This window comes from Pygoscelis adeliae, unplaced genomic scaffold (genome assembly GCF_000699105.1).
Source record: "Pygoscelis adeliae isolate BGI_AS28 unplaced genomic scaffold, ASM69910v1 Scaffold21, whole genome shotgun sequence".
In the NCBI taxonomy this organism is placed as follows: Eukaryota; Metazoa; Chordata; class Aves; order Sphenisciformes; family Spheniscidae; genus Pygoscelis; species Pygoscelis adeliae.
Window position 1 is genome coordinate 8,157,648 of NW_008824243.1, and position 23,052 is coordinate 8,180,699.

General features: G+C 42.0%; 1 protein-coding gene across 2 annotated transcripts in view; it reads right to left on the reverse strand.

The window, feature by feature from the left end:
• MCTP2 (multiple C2 domains, transmembrane 2) overlaps positions 1 to 9,503 on the reverse strand; it is a 110,630-nt gene extending 101,127 nt beyond the window's left edge. For both annotated transcript variants that reach the window (XM_009335173.1, XM_009335172.1), the window contains exons 1-3: positions 9,030 to 9,503; positions 4,963 to 5,025; positions 3,709 to 3,817 (exon numbers count right to left, since the gene is read on the reverse strand). In XM_009335173.1, coding sequence (XP_009333448.1) covers positions 3,709 to 3,817; positions 4,963 to 5,025; positions 9,030 to 9,503 — 646 coding nt within the window. The remainder of the gene's footprint in view (positions 1 to 3,708; positions 3,818 to 4,962; positions 5,026 to 9,029) is intronic.
• Between the last annotated feature and the right edge of the window lie 13,549 nt (positions 9,504 to 23,052).

Genomic DNA, 23,052 nt, shown 5'->3' on the forward strand with positions numbered 1-23,052 from the left:
CCGCTTCCCTCCCGCTCGGGCTCTTTAAAAAGTCCTAAGTTAAACCGGAGGGGAAAGGTGCACGCGTGAGAAGAGGGCGGGACGCCAGGCTCCAGGGCCGCTTGCTTTATCTTTGAGTAGATACAGAACTTCCCCCCCAAAAAAAATGTAAACCGATGGGTTTGAATGACTGCTGTGTGATTTTTTTTAGAGCAATTGCTGATATCATAATAACCAAGTATTAAAATTTGGGAAATTTACAAAACGTATGTTGAACCTGATTTAGGCTAAAGATGCTGGCATACGCTCTTCACTCAGGCTCTGTGGTTTTCACGTGAACATTGTCTTTTAGCGTATCGCATACTCAGTACTGGGAGTTAGTTTCCATCGGTGAAGTTGTTACTCCAAGCAGTTACTGCTGGGTGTCACCACTTCATCTCAATAAAAGCAGGACATTGCTACTCCTACCTACGGACGCTGACACTCCGCCTCCGCTCCTACCTAACCAGAGCGTTTCTGCAGTTGCTCGCACGAGGCTGACCGGAGGAGGTTTCAAACTCCAGCACACGCATACAACACAGAACCAGCAACTCAGCATTACCCACTGGAGAGCTCCAAAAACTCGTCGCACACAGAAAACCATGGGGAAGAGGGACTGAAATCCTCTCCCAGCTGCGTCAGCCAGCATTGCTCGGTTAGCTCCAGAGGTTTGCTGTTCTAAGACATGAATGAGGACGACTTGGCCTTCAGCCCAAGCCGCAATCTGACTCGCAGGATACGCTGGCTGCAGACAACATGTTCCTATATTCAGATTATTCAGAGCAGGCTGGTATACCCCAGCACAGCAGCTGTATCCGGCGTCGTGATGGGGGGAGAAGAGGGAAGTCACATTCTCCCAGCCCACAAGTTTTCTCTGAGGTTTTCTCACATTGGAGAGATGAGAAAGCTTACAGCTTCCTGCAAAAGTTTTAGAAGCACACTGCTTTTTGCTTTTTGACCTGCACAGTGGTTGCAGGTCAGGCCTGAGTGTCACGCAAAGATCCTAAGTAACCAGTACAACAGCAGAGACCTATAGAGATGTGCATCAGGGCATCAGCAGCATGCTTTTTTTTTTTTAAGGAGCCACCACTGCAACATGATGGTGACAGAGGAATCATTAAGTCACTGTTTTCCCCCCCTCCCAGTGTCTGTGCAAAAAAGCAGGAACTTTATTGAATGAAGCACCACCTCACATACTTAGTTTACTAAATGAGTGGCCATTTGCCACAAAGCAACAGAGACCCATCAAAATGCTTTTTTTCCCCCCCTTGCTCATGTTATTTCACTGTGTTGTCCAATGCTTCACTAAGACAAGCATTTGCTTTCTTATGCAACAAAACACAGCCTAGAGCAAACTATGCTTTGTCTTCTTTAGAAATACTACTATGCTGGAATTCCTCTTTGAGGCAGTCAACGGCTTAATGTCCAAGTGGAGACCAGTGACGAGTGGCGTTCCTCAGGGGTTGGTATTGGGACCAGCACTGTTTAACATCTTTGTCGGTGACATGGCCAGTGGGATCGAGTGCACCCTCAGCAAGTTTGCCGACAACACCAAGCTGTGCGGTGCGGTCGACATGCTGGAGGGAAGGGATTCCATCCAGAGGGACCTTGACAAGCTTGAGAGGTGGGCCCGTGCGAACCTCATGAAGTTCAACAAGGCCAAGTGCAAAGTCCTGCACGTGGGTGGGGGCAATCCCAAGCACAAATACAGGCTGGGCACAGAATGGATTGAGAGCAGCCCTGAGAAGGACTTGGGGGTGTTGGATGATGAGAAGCTCAACATGACCCAGCAATGTGCGCTTGCAGCCCAGAAAGCCGGCCATATCCTGGGCTGCATCAAAAGAAGCATGACCAGCAGGTCAAGGGAGGTGATTCTGCCCCTCTACTCTTCTCTGGTGAGACCCCACCTGGAGTACTGCGTTCAGCTCTGGGGCCCCCAACATAAGAAGGACATGGACCTGTTGGAGCGAGTCCAGAGGAGGGCCACGAAGATGATCAGAGGGCTGGAGCACCTCTCCTATGAGGACAGGCTGAGAGAGTTAGGGTTGTTCAGCCTGGAGAAGAGAAGGCTCTGGGGAGACCTTATTGCAGCCTTCCAGTACCTGAAGGGGGCCTGCAAGAAAGCTGGAGAGGTACTTTTTACAAGGGCATGTAGTGATAGAACGAGGGGTAATGGCTTTAAACTGAAAGAAGGTAGATTTAGATTAGATATAAAGGAAGAAATGCTTCACTATGAGGGTGGTGAGGCACTGGAACAGGTTGCCCAAAGAAGTTGTGGGTGCCCCATCCCTGGAAGTGTTCAAGGTCAGGTTGGACAGGGCTTTGAGCAACCTGGTCTAGTGGAAGGTGTCCCTGCCCATGGCAGAGGGGTTGGAACTAGATGACTTTAAGATCCCTTCCAACCCAAACCATTCTATTCTATGATTCTATGATTTATAGCATCTTTTCCATACAAGCAGCTGGATGTGTCCTGGCTTGTGCAGCTTGCTAGTAAATCTGACGAACTGCTACACTGTTAGGAAACACATGCTTCTGTTTATAGAGTAAAGATCTTAATCTAAGTATTCATTCACTCCTTCCAAAAGCTGGGAGCAAAAACGAGCATACACTTGGCCAAGAGTTACTGTGTGGTGAAGACATGAAAAACCAGCATGGAAAAAAGTTAACTGAGATAATAGATAAGGGAAATCCCAACAACAAGCACCTCATGCAAGAAGGTTTCTAAATCCATACAGGTCCCTCCAGATGCAAACCTTCACAGGCCTTCAAGCTGTGCAAGCTTATTTTCTTTAAAACTGTATGAATAAACCCTATTGCTTCATCTCAGAAGAGAGAAATTGCTCATACATTTCGCAATGCAAAAGTATTAGAACTGTTTCCACATGCAGAAAAAAAAATATGAAATAAAGAATAAATCTAAAATGCAGAAAGACTGGACGTATGGAAGAGCTCTCTGACAGGTTCAGATCAAAGGTCCTGAAGCTGCTGCTGCTGCAGAGCCCTACAAGCCTCCACAGAGCCTCCAGCAGGACAGTTCTTCCCTCTGCAGCAAGCAGAGAAAGTACCAGCTGCCTGCTTATAAGCACTTTTACTCCATGTTGCAACAGCCGGAAAAAGAGCCAGGCTAGCAGTAGGCACTTTCACACAGTTTTTCCAGGAATTCCCTAAATCTTTTCTAATTTGTTTGATAACGTTGTTTGTATTTTTTTTTTTATATTGTCCTCCTTAGGTTGCATCCCAGATTAGAGAGGGGATGGTTGGCTTACAAGCCCTGCTCCCGTGGTTTTCCTTTTATTAAAATCTTTGCAGATAACCCAGAAAGCACTCCTAGAGAAGCTCCATCATTTAATAAACTTCAAAATATTCTTTGGCCTTTTTTTTTTTAAAAATCTCAAATAGAATTTCTCAAGGTTAATCACTCCGCAGTTCCTGAATAGGTACAGATGCTAAGTCCAGCCAAGGAGGTGCTTTGCAGCTGTGCAGACAGGAGGAGCAGCAAGCAGAGGGCAGCTCCCTCCCCTGTGTACCTAAGGTGGATAAACCCAATTGTCAAGCGCTCTGACCCGGGAAAGGGACACAAGTCAATGACTCGTTGCATCAGAATTAAGAAGCCAGCTGCTGCCAAACTGAAGTCAGTGAATGGAGAGCCATGTGAATTTTAAAGGAAAACAGCTGAAAGGTGGGGCTCACCACAGCGATCTCTGATAACCAGGTTCCGGCCTTCCTTCAGGTGGATGGTCAGCAGGTAGGCAAAGGGGCCAGGCAGGTCGCTCAAGCAATCATTTGCTTCCTCTAGAGCCTAAGGAGAACAAAGAAATCAGTCACCATTGCACACCTCCTGAAGCAGACCATGAATGAAGCAGGTGTTCTCTCGGTTTTGCAGAGACAAACTTCTCATCTTTCCTTAGGGCAACCTTTTACAGAAAGAAAAAAAAGATTTCTTTCCCAGGCTTTGTTTCATTATGCAAACAGCTAATTGTCAGCATCAGGTACGTTCAACAAAGCAAGAGGTAACACAAGGAGGATTAAACTTGAAAATGAGTGGTAATATTAACAATCATAAATGCACGCGCACAGGTTTTCCAAATCCTACCAACTTACTGCATTTTTTTTTCCCTAGCTGTTTCTTGTGCATTCATAGAATATCTCAAGTTGGAAGGGACCCACATAAGGATCATCGACTCCATTCGTACTCATCTGATGACCTCATGAGGAAGCACACGTTTCACATAGCTACTGAGAGGACAGCATTTCTTTATACAGTTCTAAAAGAGAGAAATGCAGCAGTGGGTAATGCTAGTTGGGAGGTTTTGCAGTAGCAAACTCGAGAGGATTCTTGTTCATCACAGATGCTGCCAGGGTTACACACCCCAGCAGCAGCAGCATCCAGCTGGCAGGTTCAGTGAAAACAGCCTCTGGACAGCACTTGAGAGGTTATCAGAGGGCAAAGGTAGAGAAGTTCATCTGGAATAGGCAAATATGCTTTACATGAGAAGACCACGTGTCAGAACTGCCAATGACTTTTTGCGCTGCCCTAAAACCGTTTTTGTTGTCCGTCAAACCCTACAGCCATGTTAAGGTATCTGCTGTCTTTATTTTAATCCAGTTTGTTCCTGGGATGCTAGTTGAATATTTATGCTGATTCTTTCATCAGTTACCAGTACAACATAGAAATTATAGAATACTTTAAAAAAAAATCCAGAACATTTGGGTCTACTTAAAACATTAGCAACTGCTTTGCGCTACTAAAAAAAAGCCAACAACAAAAACAAAACCACCACTAAACAAACAAAAAACCCAAACCAAAAAAACCACACTGGGGAAATCTACAGAAGGCTTCTTCACGTGCTCGGTTTTTAAATTTGTACGAAGCAAAGAACCTAAACCTAAAAAAAATTGTGCTTCTGATGAGGTTTCAAAATGCTTTAAAATGAAAGGACTTACCATCTGATCATCAAAAATTTGAGACGATACGGAAGAGTCTAGATCCATTTCTCCACAAGGGTACTATGAAAAAAGATAAATGAATTAGACAACAGTAATATAGGGATCAAGAAAATACTCCTAGTATCAGTCAAGAAAGTACTCATACATATGTGTAACCAGTGAAATTCTTTTACTTCTGCTTATAGAACCTTCCCCTCCATAATTCAGGTATTTATTTTTCCTGTTTTACAGTAACTGCACTTAAGTCTCTTGAGTTTAATCTGAAAAAATAAGTGCCAGCTTCCAGCTATTGGACGAAATCATCTCCTCCCCAGTGGAGACCTGTGCTTTCAGTGCTGAAAGTCCTTACGACAAACTCCCCTGATGCCTGAAGGTTATTGCGTATGGTGACTTATCAGTCAGCGTTGCAATGCTGACCCCTATTCCTCAGCAGAATTTTATTTGTTGAATCTTCAAGTGTCCTCACTAAGACGAAATAAAAAGTGCCAGAAGTGGTAGCAGCAGCAGCAATATCCTGGGGTTGCAGAGCCGGCTGCTCTCTCACTTGACTACAATTTTTCCATCACCCAAAAGACAAGGTCCAGAAGGTTTTTTTTTAAAAAAAAAAAAAGCTTGGGAAAAGTTAGAAAGAAATGGCCAAAGAGAAAGGGAAAAAAGATGTTGGACATGTACTTCCCCCCACTTTCTGCAGTAACTGGAAGATCCAAAGGATGTTTATCTAGTTAGGATGTCTAGGAAGTCAAACATTTCTTCCTAAATACTGACTCTTCCAAAAACTTGAGGATACAGTGGCACAGCGTCTAGACTGTCCGGACACACAGAAGGGATTCATCGGTCAAGACACCTCTGATGCTATTTTGACTGCTAGAACAGCCTATGATCATCATTTTAGCTGAAGAGGACCTACGTGCCTGGGCCACTCTTTTGGTCTAATGCAGGGCAATCACAGCTCATTCAAATACAAAGATTTATGCTAAGAATAACCTCAGTCCACAGAAATGCACACAAGGTGGAATTCGATCCTCATGTGAAAATGTTATTATGTGCAGCGTGGTAACATCCAAATCTCTCAGATGAGAGCTGCATTGTATGGAGCACCATACAAACATAAAAAAAGAACGAACTCCTGCACCACAGATCATAAATCTTAGAGATACTGATATGCTGAAATAAATAAATACACTTTTGTGTAATTCTTCTCCTCCTCCTACCCCCCAAATACATATATTACATATCAGGAAGTAGAGTAATCCAGCATTGCAAGTAAAATTTCACTTGCATGACAGACGAAATTTAACATTATGGTTCCCACAGTAATCGTAACTTGGCCACCTTGCAAAAACACATTAAAAGTAGAAAAATTATCATTATAAAGAGCAGCAGAAGAGTTTTCTCGCACAACAGAGCTGAGTTACAGCTGCTAGGGGAACTCTAACTTTGAATTTCCCGACTAGTATGCATAAAATCTCACTTATGTGCATTAAACCTAATATTTCTCGTAGTGTCTGGCTTCACAGGAATCTCTTTGAGGCACCATCATTGGCACTGATAATGGTTTCTCTTTACAGCTTGTTTTACATGGCGTACACACAGAATCAAAGAACATAATAAAAAAGTACTCTCTGCGAGCTTGATATAATTAATAATAAAAAAGTTACCCTCAAAGTTACGATTTTGTCTTGCTTTGTTTACTTGCATCTGTTTACACGGACAGATTTTGAACAAAGATTATAATTTTAAATAAAAAAGCTTGGTTTTTCATTTTAGCTCCATATAACGTAAATTGCTATCGTTCTAGGTACCTAATTGCAATAAGATCACTGAATACAGACAAAAGCCTCACTGAAAATATGGTCCTGAAATCTTGATTTTTAACTACAGTGACATTTCTGAACTTTAAAGTATAAACAAATGTGGCCACATCCACCAAGCAGGTCATAGTCCCATATGTATCTGTAAAAACAATCAAACCAGAGTGTGTGTGTATATATATATGAAAAAAATATATATTAAAAAAATCAAATCACATGTTCCTCCTGACAAGATCTACAACCTCTATCTCGTTTTCTGTGGAAGAATGATTCAAAATACAAAGGCACTTGAGTGCATCAGCAACGGGACTGGCTTTGGGTTGCCAGTGACTCACTGCAACATGTTAGTAAGAAGACGAAGTAGTAAGTGGTGTTAGAGCACTTCAGCAATGACACATGACCATGGACAATACCCCACTGCAAAAAGTGGCACCAACAGTGCCCTTTGCAACCTGAATCAGTCAGGGAGGCGTTCAATGCAACTTCGGTTGCTTCCTCACCCTTCAGATTCGCCTAGCTGGGCTGCAGTAGAGAACAGAAAGTAAACCTCTTAGCAAATGGAAATACGGTACCTGTGGCAAGAGCCTTTACTGAAGATGGTACGCTCCGAGCACTGACAGCTCTGTACTGAGAGTTTAGATGAGTGTAAAAACCACAAGCCCACACTGAGCTCATGCACGAGGCTCGGAAAGTATCTGATGATATTGGGTGACCAAAGATAACCAGGAAATGAGTAGGTGGCATATGAGAAACAATTCAGGGGGAAAAAAGCTCAACCTACATTTTTGCCTTTTTTTTTTAGTTTGTTTTGTTCCAGGGATCTGCCTTCCTTCTGAGTTACTGATCAGTGAATAATGCCCACAAAAGAACGACGCGAGCTACTGTCGTGCTCCTCACAGCAACCCCACCCAGTATTAGGAGACCAATAACCTCTGCAATAAAGCGTCCCCATCCAAGGCACACAGAGTACAAATTTTGTAGCCGTTCAATGAGGTACATGAAAAGCTGAATATTGAGGTTTTTACCAAATTCAACTTAAAAATAATTAAATTAAAATATTAAATTATTGAATTAAATTCAATATTCCTTATCTATGTCTACTTTTCTCTGCTTCACACTCTGCTATGTATTTTTTAGAAAAAAATCTGCATTTGGAAATTGTAATTGGAAGCAGATTATAAGAAGGAAGGTAGGATATTCAACATAGCAAGATGATTTGGTATAAAAGTAAATATTAAATGATTTGCACACACAAGCACTTATACAAATACACAATTTGGGAAAGATTTAAATGCTGCAGAGAATAAGCCAGACTCAGACTGTGCGTCTGGAGGAAACTTGAAGTTAAGCTATTCCATCACTATACAGGTACCTCCTTCTCCTGAAGGACTTAGTTTGCCCAAAGTCAAAGCAGGATTTAGGATTAACTTTGGTGTTTCAGGCAGCCACAATCTTCACCTGCTGTCTGTATTACAAAGCCATCATACAACTCCACAGGATTCCCCCACTTTGCTCAGGCCAGGCAGGAATTACTGTTTCATGTCAGATCTGAAGCACGTTGGACTCGGATCCTCCTGTTCATGGGACAGTATGTCCAGCCACAGAAGTACTCACCGCAAAGGGGGGTGGAAAGGGAAGAAAGAGGACAAGATGGGGAATGCAGAGCAAGCTTTTTGATTTTGCACCTCTAATTAATCACAACACAAACCCAAAGGACAGCCCTGAGCACGATGCTCCATGTTCACTATACTCCATCATGCTTGTTTTGATTAATTCCAGATAGAGGTGGAGCTCACCCTGCTCACCTGTCATTTTTCACCTCTTGCCTTCAGCTGGATCTTGAGTGGATGGATGGCAAGTTGATTTTGCTATACAGCAATCCTGATAAAGCTATATTAACTAAAAAGAATACTACGGCAAATATATCAGCAGCACATTTCAGAGCTCAGAGGGCTGCAAGAACTTTTGACTTAAGCAAGCAACTCCAACAACTCTGAAAAATCTGAAGTATCATAACCTTGCCAAAATAAAAAAACATGGAGTGGGGTTATATTGCAGCTCCAGATTGACAGAAAGGATATCTGAATTAGTCTCCAATAATTTATATATCATGTATGGTTTATGCTTATTTTTATCCCCCATTCATTCCTTTAATAGGCCCCCTCCTCCATCCCTTTATAACCCAGACAATTAAGGAGAAGCACGACGAGCCCAGGGCGGCCAACTGAGCCCGGCTGATGCCCAAGCACCTACCTCTGCCCCCTCGTCAGACAGGGCAGCACTCAGGCGGGCACTCTGCAGCAGCTCAAAGAGGTCACTGCTGGATTTCCTCTTCTCCTGGGACATGGGGCTGCCCGCGACTTGCGTGTCTGGGTGGGTGACTGTCACCTCCATGCATGTCGCCTGCTGCGGCACCCACGGCCAGTCCTCTCCGGCTGGCCTCACTGAAGTGCTTCTGCTTTTCAGGGACACCACAGACCTGGAGAAGCTCTTAGGGGAGCAGCTTGACAACACCTGAGTACTTGAATAAGTCATTTCTTCTTCCATAAGAGTCTCCACCTCCAGCATGTCAGGCACCGACACACTGAGGCATCGGTCCAAGGAGCGGACCTTCCTCTCCACCATTTTGCTAGATCTCTTCTTTGTCTTCTTCACACTTAGGTTTTGCAGGAATGGTCTAGTTTTCTGCTTCAGGGATCCCCAGACGGATGGTTTATCCAAGTCCATTGCTGCAAGGGGAATCTCAGCAATGCCTCCTGCACAAAACAGGTTTAGCGATTCCCAGGGTGACTAAAAGGAACGTAGGAAGAAGGCAAGTCAATCACGAAAGTGAACAGCCGCTGAAGATTATGATTCATGTTGCCTCATCTTGAAACTTTCAGTCATTTTCCTCAACAGTTAAAGCAAAGCATGCCGCATTAGCAAGTGCTTCCAAATTCAATCTGGTGGGTAGGTTTGATTATTTAGGAGGAAAGCAGCCGGAACAAGTACTTAATCCTACACTAAAATGCAATGTCTGCCCACTACTTTATGATTGCTAAGAGGAGACATTGCATTTCTTCCTCTGCCAAGTCTCGATTTGCGAAAATTTGAGATTTATCAAATTTGAAACTGTTTCTGTACAAAACTTACTCATAGCAGTCAAATCGCAATAATGCTAGCACACGAAAAATGCTGGCAAAGCTGGCACCGTAGTTTCTGCTGATGCTTTTCTAGCCCATGTAGGGGGGTTTTTTTTTGGCTATTTCCTAGGCTACATGGATTCTTACACAACATGTTAGTGGACAAGCACAACACGAAAAACAGCTCCACAAACTAAGTGGCTGAGGCTGAAGAGGACATATGACATGAGAAATCCCAGCTGAGACCCCAAAACACTCCCTTATGTTAACCCACTGCAAGTGAAAGTGGCCGCTGCAGAATTAATTTTCCTCATAAAGAAGGCAATTGAGAGAAAATGAGGACAAAAAAGGACGGATGGATCACAAAGATTTTTAAAACCTACTGGTGGACTCTCATCTGAGTTGATTCATACTGAGCATTTATACAGTAGGGAGGGACAAGAAGAAAAGAGCCAAAACAAAATCACCTACTGTATCTGCATCGTAAGGGAGCGGTCAAGTGGACACCTCTGTGCACAGGAATATCCTCACGGACGGTGCCTTTCACGGTTAACAGCTGAGCAGGCAATCATCCTTATTCTGTGAAGCAGAGACAGTCAAATCATCATCAAAACTCATTAAGAAAAAAGCTTATGAAACCTGCAGATTTACTCCTTTACAGTCCCAAAGACAGGCACAGAGGTTACAGTATATACCTATGTCCTTAGAAAGGCATACCCGTTAACTACATGACTGCTGCTTCCAAAACTCAGCGTATTTACATTCTAACAATTGCATAGCGGACCAAAAATGACTTCTCCCACTGTTTTCACGATCACTAGGGAAAACACCAGAACAGGCAATAGAAATACAACTGTTGGATGAATCCAGATAGAGAAATCACTGTCTGCTTTCAAAGAAATCTACTCTTACATTTATTAATTTGAATGAGGTTGTATAGCCAGTTACTTAATAACTTACTGAAATAATTTTATGACTAACCCCACCATACTTGCAGAGTCTTCGGGCACCTACAAAAATGCTTTAACTGTATTACTACGTAACTAAAGCTGCACAATCCTCCCCCCATTTATATTGGTATATAAATGATCAGTATCAGCATCGTTATATTCCACACAAAAAATAATAAGCTTTAATGGCATTACATGCATTCACAAGGCAGTAACAAATTTTGCCCAAATAGGAACACGTGCTAGTATATCAGCTTAACACAGTACTTCCACCTCTATCTCCAGACATCAGACCCAGTATCAAAGCACACGTGGACAAACTGAAATTACTTTTTTCACCTCACAGCATCACTGAGAAGTAAAAACAACTTTCTGAATCTCACAGAGGGAGACTTAAGGCACACAAAGGCATGGCGGGGCTTTCTTTTCTCACTGAACTCGGGGTGAAGTGCAAGATGATCAGACTTACAGGGGGAGGAGAAAAGAAATAAATGCCAACCCTACACATTTGACCGGAGAGGTGGGAATGCCCATGTTGGAGCAGCAGCTGATGCCCTGCACGAGCTCACCAAACGTGGCTGAAGTTGCTCTAATCAGCTGATCGCTTTCACTTAGGCTCTTCCCTCTTTAAATAAAAACTTGACAAAACAGCCACAGACCTCCTTGGTAGCGTTACATCACATTGCCAATAACGGAAATTATCAGGTTAAACACATTTGCACAAAACATTATGAAACACCACTGTTGGGACTCATTTAAACAACTCATCTACGGCCAGTGCTCTCTGCTTTGCTCGCCTACATGCTCAGAAACCTGCTGAAGTAAAGGCATTGTAAAGGCAGGACCCAGCTCACAACATCCACTTCCCAAGGATCTTAACTGCTTCCTATTCCCTTCCTGTTATTCTCCGCCCCTCTCATTTTGACGACCCACTGCTGTCATTTTTATTTTGTTTGCTCTGAGGTTTTGTTTCCTAGCAGCGGACTTGTTCCTGTAGGTTTTTCCAGTTACTTTCCCCCAGCTGAATTTTTTTTCCAGTTACATTCCTTCAGTTGCTAAATAGAAATGCCTATTCAGCAAGGACAGTGCAGGGACCATACTGTATCTCTGAGACCCACCTGCCTTTAACCAAGAATCAGCAGTCCTGAAAAGCCAGGCATAATCACAGTGAAAGAAAAAAAAAAAAAACCACCACAGAAAAAAAACTGGGGGAAAAGTTTCTGGGTTTTGGTCAAGATAGCAGGGATGACTCCACCTAGCAGCTCCCACTCCAGCTCCCACGCTGGGGCAACACGGTGGTGGTATTTGCTGCATCGGGAACACCAGGTTGCCTGAACTGAGGCCACAGAAGCAGCAAACCCATCCCTGGATTGCCAAGGAGTTTGGCCATACTCCGCCTCTGAACCCTTACACCCACAACTCCTGCTGCAGCTATAACTTTTCTTTTATAAATATTGTATTTATAAACAAATTAATCCAAACGATGGTTTTAATACAGAAATAAAAATAAACACACAATCCGTTCTAATCTGAGAAAAGGGTAAACACAGTCTGAAGGGCAAATGCACTCTGACATCAGCCATCCACAGACTGGCACTTTTTTCGTTTCCCCAGTTCAAGCAGAAAAAAAAAACATCGCCACCATGACCAGAAATCTGTTCCCCAGAGAGGTCACTGGAAGATCGGGGATGGAGAGCACCCACCCTCCCCAGCACGGTGCTGGAGCCAGGGGTGCCAGGCTCCCTGGGGTACCCGTGTGCCACACCAGCATGTATTCACATGCACAACTGTTCTTTCTTCCTACATCATTTTTTCTCTGCTTTTCTTTTCCATACTGAGCAACATCAATAGAAACACATAATTTTAAAGAGCGAAATTCTCCGTTGCTTGTAAAAAGTGTGTTCTTGGTACCAACATGTTGTTCATGTACTCGTTATCCTCCACAGGCCAGAAGTTTTCCCTCTTCCTTCTACAGCCTCAGAAGTTCAGTGCCAACCGCATCGCCAAATATTCCCTAAGCAATCACAGGGGAAAGCGTACTTTGCCAAATTCTTGGTCTAAGCTTGGCCTCTTTATTCTTTCCCTGCATCAATGGCACATTGTAGCAAAAATCTGCAAACAGTAATCAGAGAAATATTTCCTGTTATCAATTTTAACTTTGTTGGTTTTAATCTAACTGAATGGCTCCTTGTTTTTATGTAATAAGAAAAAAAAAAATCTGTTTAGCCTATCTTCTTCAGCCTTCTCTTTAATACGCTGCTAAATCTCAAATGCTCAGAAGAATCCATATAGTTTAATCTCTTCCTTCAGAGAGACCACTTTTGATTGCACCTGTCATTTTTATTATATCCTTTTCTTTCGCCATCTCCTCCTCTTTTGGGGGCAATAGGGACAAGAAGGAAAGGATTAGTGACAGAAAAGTTGGTCACAGCTCACAGTCTGACTGATATAACAAGTATTTCTAGCATTTTATCCTCCCTTAAGTATCTTCTAATTATGGTCCTTGGGATTATTTTTTTTTTATGTGCTTTGGTTTCTCTCACTATAACACTCCCTACCTACTCCCTTAAATCGTTATAATATTTAGAGCCAAATGATTTTTTTTTAGATATTCTAACAGGTGGCTATAAGAGATATTTCAAATGCCACTGAAAGCCTAGAGAACTCATTCTGCTATTCTACTTCACTTACCGTCTTGTCAGGAAGCCAGAAAAGACACAAGTGAGAAATACTGCAAGACACTCTGAAAGCATGTAAGAGTGCCCAATATAACTAAACTGGCAAACAAAACCAAATTGATTTACGTATTGGAAATTGTGGAATACATTGTCTTTCTTCACTAAGTAACCATTCCCTGCACACCCAGACGTGCACAACGCTCACTGAAGCACCCCTGAAATGCTCCCTGCTGACGCTTTTAAAAAGCATCCTCAAAGCCAGCACGAAGATAAAAACGCAGCTGAACACACCATCACCGCTATTACAACTTTCATAAATCTAGCAATCATTGTACTCAATTTGCTTATCCAATTAAGGTGAGAACGTTGGGTCAGCTTGCATGTCATCCATCTTCGTAATGTCTGATTCAGTCAGTATGTTTTCAGCTACAACTAAATGCTAGCCAACATTTAAACCCATTGTCGCTGAAAATACTAACGTGCATTAGAGGCTGTTAGGAAGATGTTCCTCAGTTGCATCTTAACAGAGGTTCAAACTGGAAAGAACTAATGAAATTCCCTCATTGTAAAACCTCTACTGATTCTGGCTGTTCTGGCATAGGATATTCACCCCAATCTCTGCCTGCTTGGCACAGATTCACTGGCTTAAAAACCTAACGCGTGAGACACTGTACAAGTTACAAGCAAAGCTAATTACATTTCTGCTATGCAGCATAGTATTTGGCTACTAAAAGTTATAATAAGAGCATAACACCTTTAGATTTGTCATTTGTGAATTCAGCGTGCTGAGGAACGAGGCTGACATCAGGAAGGACATAAGAAAGCAGGGGGAAAAGGGACCGGGATCCTCTTTTCACACCCTTTTAGCTTTTTGCTATAAATTCCACCCTCTGGTCCTAGGAGCCATAAATCAAACCATTCCTCCCTGGGAGAAAAAGGAGGATATTAGGAAAATAGCGCTCAGCTGGCTAAACAACGACTGTATGTGCTGGGTGGTTATTTCTGTAACAGACCATACTAAGTACTCCAGGTTTTTCTCATCACTGTGTCTAGAACACAGTCAAATACAAATCATTACTAAGAGTGGCAGTACTTTAGAAAAAGAAACCTACACTTCCTTCTTTGCAATGGCTTATTTCAGTACCTTGTCTGGAAATGCAGCAGCTTTATGATAAGCATCAACAGCCATAGAGATAAGAGAATTTCATCCTAAAGTAACTCTTTGTTCAGAGTGACCAGTTTCTCCTGGAGCATTCCAAACCCAGCACCAGTTACACTCATATATGATATTTAAAAGAAAAGGGAATACCTTACCATAGGCAGGATGTCCCTTGGATTATCAACACCTTCAAGCGTTGCGCTTCCTTTGCAGAAAAAGCAAGTCCAAAACGAAAGGCTGACCTAGGTGGGGCCCGAGGCCATTCCTCTCTGGGTACGATCACAGAAGCTAACAAGGGACACTGCATTAGACACATACATCACAATATTGAGAAACTGAGACAGCCTTTTCTTCCTGCAGCTGTGTCTTACAGCATATGGTAAATACCTGAACTTGAATTTGATAAGGCACCAGAAAAAGTCTAATCACAACCCGATTCTGCACAGGCTAATTACCCTGGGGAAATCAGTGTGAGAGTTATTTTTAGTACTAACAAGCATCAAAGGGAGCACACTGCTGAAGTGTAGCTAACATCTTCATTGCATAGGCGACTTGCTGCAAAAGCAGGGTCATGTCTTGGCCAGCTTCCAAATCTTGCCACTGCATTTGAGCTTAAGCTTCCCTGTAGGGCTTCAAACGATGCCAGTCTGTTGATACAGATCCTGCTCTTCTGTTGCTCTATTGTTACAGACTCATTTGCAAAGCATAGCGGGATGCTAAACTTAAATATAAAATAAAATAAAAATTTGACCTGTTCCTGTCAACCAAATTAGTACAAGTGCTTCATAAAAGACAATTTTATATGCTTCAATGCTTGAATGGAAATAAGATGACCAAAAGAAACCAGCCTTATTTTCTTGATGTAAGCTGAAAAAAAAAAAATCTACAGTCCTTGCAGAAGATCACAAATACTATCTACAGTAAATACAACGCTTAAGAAAAGCACGTTTATTATATGCAGATAACACAGGCATCTTAAGACTTTTTTTTGTAGGTTTGTTGTTGTAGGTTTTGTTTTGGGGTTTTGTTTGGGGGTTTTTTAGTTTGTTTTTTACAGATCCCTTCATTTTTAGGCTCTGGGCTTTAAATCCCATGCTTGGCTTTTCATTTTTTAATTGGCTGAAATGGGACGAGCTCCATCTTTCACAAACACATGAAATGAGCACACATCTTCCACTTACCACACAAGAGGAACAGGGATGCTCTAACTCCTTAGAGACTTTTTGCACAATCTGGAGAGCTTTTTTCTCAACATTTATGAGCAGACAGTAACTATGAGAAGTAACAGAATGACCAGCTGCAACAAGCATCTTAAAATAGTATCTGATAGTGAGAGTTACTGAAAAAAAGCTGCACCTGCCTCCAGCTTATAAAAGTATTGCTTTCAGTTTGTTTCTGTCCATTCTAAAGCAGAAGAAAAATGATGAGTATGTATGGAGGAAATGAAGGAGGAAGTGTTTGGGTGTATTTTTACAAAAATATTTCACAAGTTCCTTCCACTCTTTCAGCTTCCTTCAAAATATTGTAGCTTGTAATTGTACCTGTGCAAGCCAGAAAGCCCCTTCAGCCTTCTCGATCTAATTCATGGGACTGCTCCAAGCTGGTCCAATCAAATATGATCTTTACAGTGCTATCACACCTGCCGAGCATCAGACCTCTCCAGGGACACCTATGCATGAAGATCTGCTTCCTGCAGCCCTGTACCGCAGGGGATGATGTGCACGTCAAACCAGACTCCAAGAAAGATCCTGGAGTGACAGTTCCTGCCCTTGGAAGGCACTGTGCCATGTGCTCAGACCATGCCAGCAATCGGGATGTTTCTTTACCATTGACTATATCTGTTTTATAATTTGCCTCATTGTTCCCAATCACACCAGGTGATCCCTGGGAAAGATGGTACCTAGAGCAGAGCGCCTCCAGGAGCAGGGGAAGAGGGAAAGCTGATGAGCAGCAAGGGGAAAGAGAGATGTAGGTACAAGCAGAGTAAGAGTGAGGTAAGGAGAGCTCTAAAATAAATAGAAAAAGGAGAGGTTTATCAGGGCTCACATGAGGACAACACAAGATCAGAAGAGAGGCAGGGACCTACGTGTTGAAGGAGCTGATGCCCATCCAGAGGAGCTCCGGTGGGAATCCAGCCCTGCAGCCTCCTTCCTCCTCACTCTCTCCTTCAAGCCATCGTTCGTCTCTCTCATGACAAAAGGTGTATTTTTATAACAAGAGGTGCACAGAAATAGATCATCCCTTTTCATAACTCTCAGGAAAAACAAACCTAGGAAGGAAATTGGAGACTCATTCCCACTGGAGGCCAAATCAGCCAGTGCCTTTTACTAGCACTTAAGTCACATATTTAAATAAAAAAAGTTTGTGTTTGTATGCAAATTACTTTTGCATGTGCCAGCATTGCTCCTTAAATAACTACTATTACTGTCACACTACTTATCAAAATTCAGTGACTACAGAGGAAAGAACTATTAAAAGCTCTGTGTGATTCTTTATTTAACAACAATTTACCAAAGTGGCCTAAACAGAACACTTTTGATCCATAGAAATGGCACGATGCTAACTTGAACACGACAAAAGCCTGTGCTAAGCAGGCTGTTAGTTTGCCCTCTTTTCTCCCTTACTACAGCGTGTTCCTCTTCCCAACAGCAACATGGCATGTGCCAGGGCCAGAGCTCACGGTGAAAGCTGGGTACACAGGAGAGTTGAGATGACTTTGAATCTGTATTGACCTGTGTGATTAAATGTCCTTTCACATTCAACATCTCCACACAGTTTGGGTATATCTGTAGATAAAATGACCCAGTGTTTTTACCGTCTCTTAATTCACAAAGGCAGGAGGCTGAAGGCAACTGCCCCTAAAGAAAATAGAGGTTGGTGTGTTGTAGTGTGTCACTGAATGAGGGAATTGCACCTCATTTTCTGCAAGAACCACAAGTCTCCATACAGAAAATCCCTCGGGAAGCTCTTGGTGAAGCCAAATATTTGAGGGTTTCAGTGCCATCTCCTGCACTATCACACAACCATCAGTACAACTAACTTGTACCTGGTCAACAGCACAGAGACTGACAATGAACAGATTCCACAACAAGTGAAATGGAAAGCCTGGGAGAAGCACAGGGGAGTTTAAATGAAGAAGAAAACAAATATTTAGCATTCAAAGCAGTCATCAGATCCTCAGCCTCAGAAGGCACTGATTCATAGCCACAATGAACCTGTGTCTGACCTCCAGGCTATAACCGGTAAACAAGCGTTTATCTAGGGGTTGACAAAAACCCCTCCTTGTCACTGGTGTGTTTCTCTAGGGAAGTATTGCTGGAAGACACACAGTATTTCTTAAATCTCCAAGAAATCAACTGTGAGCATGCAGAACTATTGCACACTTATATCCATGTTCCAAGCACAATAACTTAAGCACAAAGCTCCCCTGCATAATTTTTTTCAAAATACATGAACGTTTTAGTGGTCTTCATGGATCCTCAGCTACTCCAGAATTCAGTTACAAAGGACCCTGAGATAATACACTCAGAAAAATACTGAAGCAGGAGCAGATAATTACTAGGGAACAACTCCTGAAAATAAAGATTTTGAAAGCCATGTTTTTGTATTGGGTAAACGGCAATAAGGGTTTGGTATACCTGCTACAGAAAGGGGGAAAAAGGCGATTTTAGGAGAAATTTTAACAATCAGCAATAAGCTATGCTTTTAGAGATGACAGTAATTTAATAATAAGAATAAGCCATAAGTTATACGGCAGACTTCATAAAGTTAAGCAGCAAAACACCTAGTCTGATAGCAAACAATGTAGAAGAGATACATACAAACTAGCCACTAATGCCAAGAAAACTTCTCTTGCTTAAGCCTGACTTCTGGGTTAAACTTGCAATAGCAAGATTCTGTTACACACAGAAAAGCAAACAAATGCATCAATATGCCCTTCTCCTGGACTAAAGGAGCTTCATCTTCCTTATTCATAGCTGTGATTCTGGTGAATAGATTTCATCCTGGACAATAACTTAGTACTTTAAACATGAAGAAGCCAATGCACGCAACTAAAACCAGTCACATTGCTCCCCTGAAGTCATGACAGTAAAGTGTTCAGTACACAAATGGCAGCATAAACCTAAAGACTCCTTTAAACTTTTTTTTCCAATTGTAGAGACTAAATGTATGCCAGCACGTGTCTCTCAGCGCCAGTCATTTCTCACAGAAGAGAACCAGCTTTGAGGTTTATCTTTCCATACACCATTTGAGTTTTCAGCCTCCTGGCACTAGAAATATTCACCTTGTCTCCGTGTTCTGTTACACCACTATTTTCTCATTGAGAAGATCAGATAAAGTTGGTAAATTAACTCATGTTCACTGGAAATTACACTTTGGCACTTCCCAAGTCTTAACACTGGGGTTTCGGTTTGCTAAAGCTGAAACCCCTAAATACTGACATCACTATCAAGAAAACTACAAACTATGATTCCAGTAACTATTTTAAGTTTGAATAAAAGGGTCAAAAATTAAAATATAAGAATTTGCTACAGTACCATACAGAGATGAAGATTAAGTGGCCTGTTCAGGATTTTACCTGCAGAAGTTCAGATAACCTCAACTCTATAGTAAAGCCTGGTTTTGTTAATTCTGGCGCATTCCTGGAAGTGATCTAATCAGAAAAGCTCCCCAAAACAGAAATACTGGCATTGCTGAGGTAGGATGATGCCTCTTTTACTTGTGCTTGATGAAGTAATTTAAAATTCACTTTCAGCTCTTCTAAGATATTTGGTTTATATGACAAACCTGCTCTGTAGCTTTCATTTTGCACATCTTTGTCCTTACTGTAGTTACAGGCAGCTTTTATGCAGGAATTAGGCTCATTGGCGTTACGCGGGCGTTCTGGTCACTTGATCTGATGTCATGGACAATTTTCTTCAGTGCTTTCTGTTTCTAATCCAGAATTTTCCAAAATGTTCTGTCCTCTCTGGGCCCCAGTAAGGGCTTCTTTGATATGACACTGTTCTGACTGCATGCCCTGTCAGTAACTGTCAGAGATCGGGTCCTGGGGACATGGACCTTTGATCTCACCCAGCATGGCCATCATCATGTTGCACAGAGCCAGTTGCTGGAGCCGTTGTCCTAAAGTCGGGGATAACGTGGGTATCACACAGCAGTGCTCAATCCCAATGCCTGCCTCACTTCAGCATCTTCAGCACAACACGTGTCTCATCCGCACCTCCCTTAAGTGCATTTTGGGAGAAGAGGGGAAAAGGAAACACCCCAAGCTTTGAGGAACGCTGCTATGGACCAGTGTTTCATGGCAGAATTTGCATGCATCTTTAAAAGCATTATTCATACCCACTGTACACCATGAAATGACGGGGTGTTTATCTGTTGGCATCAGACACCCAAACCTCAACATAAAAGTATTTTAAATAGAATTCAAGAGATTCTCCATTTAGAGCCAGAGCTTGCTGGATTTTATTCCATTTCAGTTGCATCAGACTGAAGAACACAAATCCTGGGCCCAAACAGAGAGCTCCTGGCAGCCCCATGCTACATCCAGGTGGCGGACCCACAAAGATGTTAACGTCTGTCCAAATCAAACTACTTTTATTGTGAAAAACTGCAGACACATTACACAGTCCTGCAAAAACACTTTAGTCCTGATTCATCCAGAGTAAGTTTGCCATTGGCAGGGTGGGGTAAGGTTTGCTAAACTTTAAATACCTTCCCTTAAGCATATCTACAGCTCCTTGCTCATGCTGCCCAACCGCGCTGGCTGCTCATTTGTACACTGTTACCACAGTGGGGGTTTTTTTTGGTTTTAATTCTCCTTTCATGCATACATAGCTCCAGGCAGGATAGTTTAGAACAGATCAAACTGGCCGCTACACTTGTCATTATCATGCCCCATTCACATATTCTCAAACTAAACGTTAAGTGCATAAATTATGACCACGTAGCCCATAATTAACAAACAAAATGCAGAGTTTATTAATCATGGATGTTTAGTTCCGGTGAATACTAACTAGAAGGCATTTTAATTCAGCTATCATAACTATACAATCTCCCGTTTTTGTTCACGGATTAAAACCACATAGAGCTCAAAACCAAAACTTTTGCAACAGGTGTCAATAAAAACCTTTCAAGATGTAGCAATGTTTTTTAATGAATTTAAGAGCTATCCACATTCCAGTTACCTGTGTCTAGCAGATATGGGCAAGAGTCACTAATTTGGCAAGTGTCCTGAAACAAACTGCTCGCAGTCAGCTAAATAGATTAGGAGGTTTCCTGGTTCAAACAACTTTTGCACCTAAGTAGATGAATGCCCGATCTTCTTCAGCTTAGTATTTGCTTAGTATTAAAGGCTAGAGAGAATTTTTTTCCTAAGTGTTACTATGAGGCATCCAAGGTTGCCTGGTGAATGTTAGGAACCAGAAACCTTCCTGAACTGGAGGAAACAGGCTGCCTTTCAAAACGCAAATGTCTTCCCCTAGCTGGTAATGAGATTTGTGTCCTAAATTATAGCTTTACAAAGTTGAACAAAATTCAGCCACTTATACATTAAAAAAAATAAAATCATACCCCAACCCCAAAGGTACTATCACAATTACCACTATCTGAATTTGGGTAGGGAACGTATATTCTAAAATAACTACAAGCAATCCCAAACAGCAGGACTTCTACAAAATCCAATACAATATATAACTGGAATTAGATGTTTACATTCAAAAAGAAAAACAAGACAAAACAAAACTCTACAGTTAATTGTTTCTAAGTACAAGAAACTAGGAACAAAGCCTGCTATTGAATGAGCATTAATGATTTGCCATTTGGTTCTGCAGATGTTTCCCATGAGGGAAGAGACCAAAAAAACATTCCACTTGAAACCCAGGAAGCTGCAACAAGAATCCGAGTTATGTTACTTCATTCATTTGGATATTTTTATTTGAAACTGTCAAAATCATCAGGTTCAATAGGATTTTACTTTAAGGGGAACTTGTCTCCAATAAAATTTCAAAGAACAGAGCTCCATAATCCCTTCTGACTTAAAACCAAGTGAGCCAGGCTTTTAAAAAATTTCACAGCCATAGTAATACGAGCTAAGAGAGTCTGCCCCATCCTTGCTGACAGCTCCAGATCATCGCCACCTCCTCATCAATGTGGCAATAGAGACAAATGCCTGCTCAAATAAATTAGTATGGCCATCTCATTTCCATTCATCTCCATTAAGAGATTAATCAAACAAGAAAGATTATATACCCTGTCCCGGCCAAAACTTACTTCTAGAGTAAGTCTTATGTATTTAGGAGCAAAGAGCAATGAAAGCACACGCTCGTAAATCCTGAAAAGACAGAGCTGCTTCTGCTTCTTAATTTACAGCATTACATGGAGTTGGAAATCTTTTATTTCCAAATTAGGTCTTATCTCTGATCTTAAGACAGCAAAGCTATACAATTCCAAGAATTTCCAAAACAATGAAGTCTGCCCAAACTTAAAGTTTCCAGTAAAGCAGAATTTACTTTGCAGACTACAAATGTAGTTCTTAGGAGTGGGCAACAGGAAGAATTGTCAAGGGTACAAGTACTTCGCAGAAAGGAAGGATATGAATAAGATCTCTTTTTTTTTTCCTCATTCCAAAAGGCCAACAAAACAAAGATCTCAAAACCTCCGTTACTATTTTGCTTGTATTTTAGCAAGTTGTTTTTGTGGGAAAGTGAAAACAAGCTAGCAAAGGAGCATCTGTGTAAATACATATGAAACAGGCACCCACCACGGCAGGCAGAAGAGTCACCCCCCGGGTCATTTAGCTCCAGCTCTCACCATACACTAACCAAGAAACAAGAAGCAATCAATCAAGCTAACTAGTCTTAATTAGGGACCACCAGAAAGCATCACCCAAGATGCTCTCCTGTAAGACCAACGGTGGTCACACTGTGCATCCTACCTACCCACACGAGGCTCCTCTCTGGTGGCAGGGGAGGCTGGACACCTTCGTGACCAAACTGGCAACGTTCCAGCTCTAATTCCACAAGCAGCCTTGAAGACTTCCAGCTCAAGGGTCTGTTTTCCTTAGACAAGCAGCAGCTGAAGTCAACGGGAAAGTGCGGACACACACAATTTGTCCCCATCAGCCCTGATGCAAGGTTTAACAGGAGGCAGTGCAAGTGTCAAAAACAAAGGTTAAAAAATAAAATGCCTAAAGGTCAGCAGATTGCTTCTGTGAAGATAACCAAAAAATAAGCCTCCTTCAAAAAAAAGCAGTATACATTTAAGAAAATAGAAATTAAAACCGAAGTCATAACATCCTTCAGATTTTCACCCAATAATCCAATTATTTCACGAGTGATAACACAACGAAGCTTTGCAGCAGTAGTG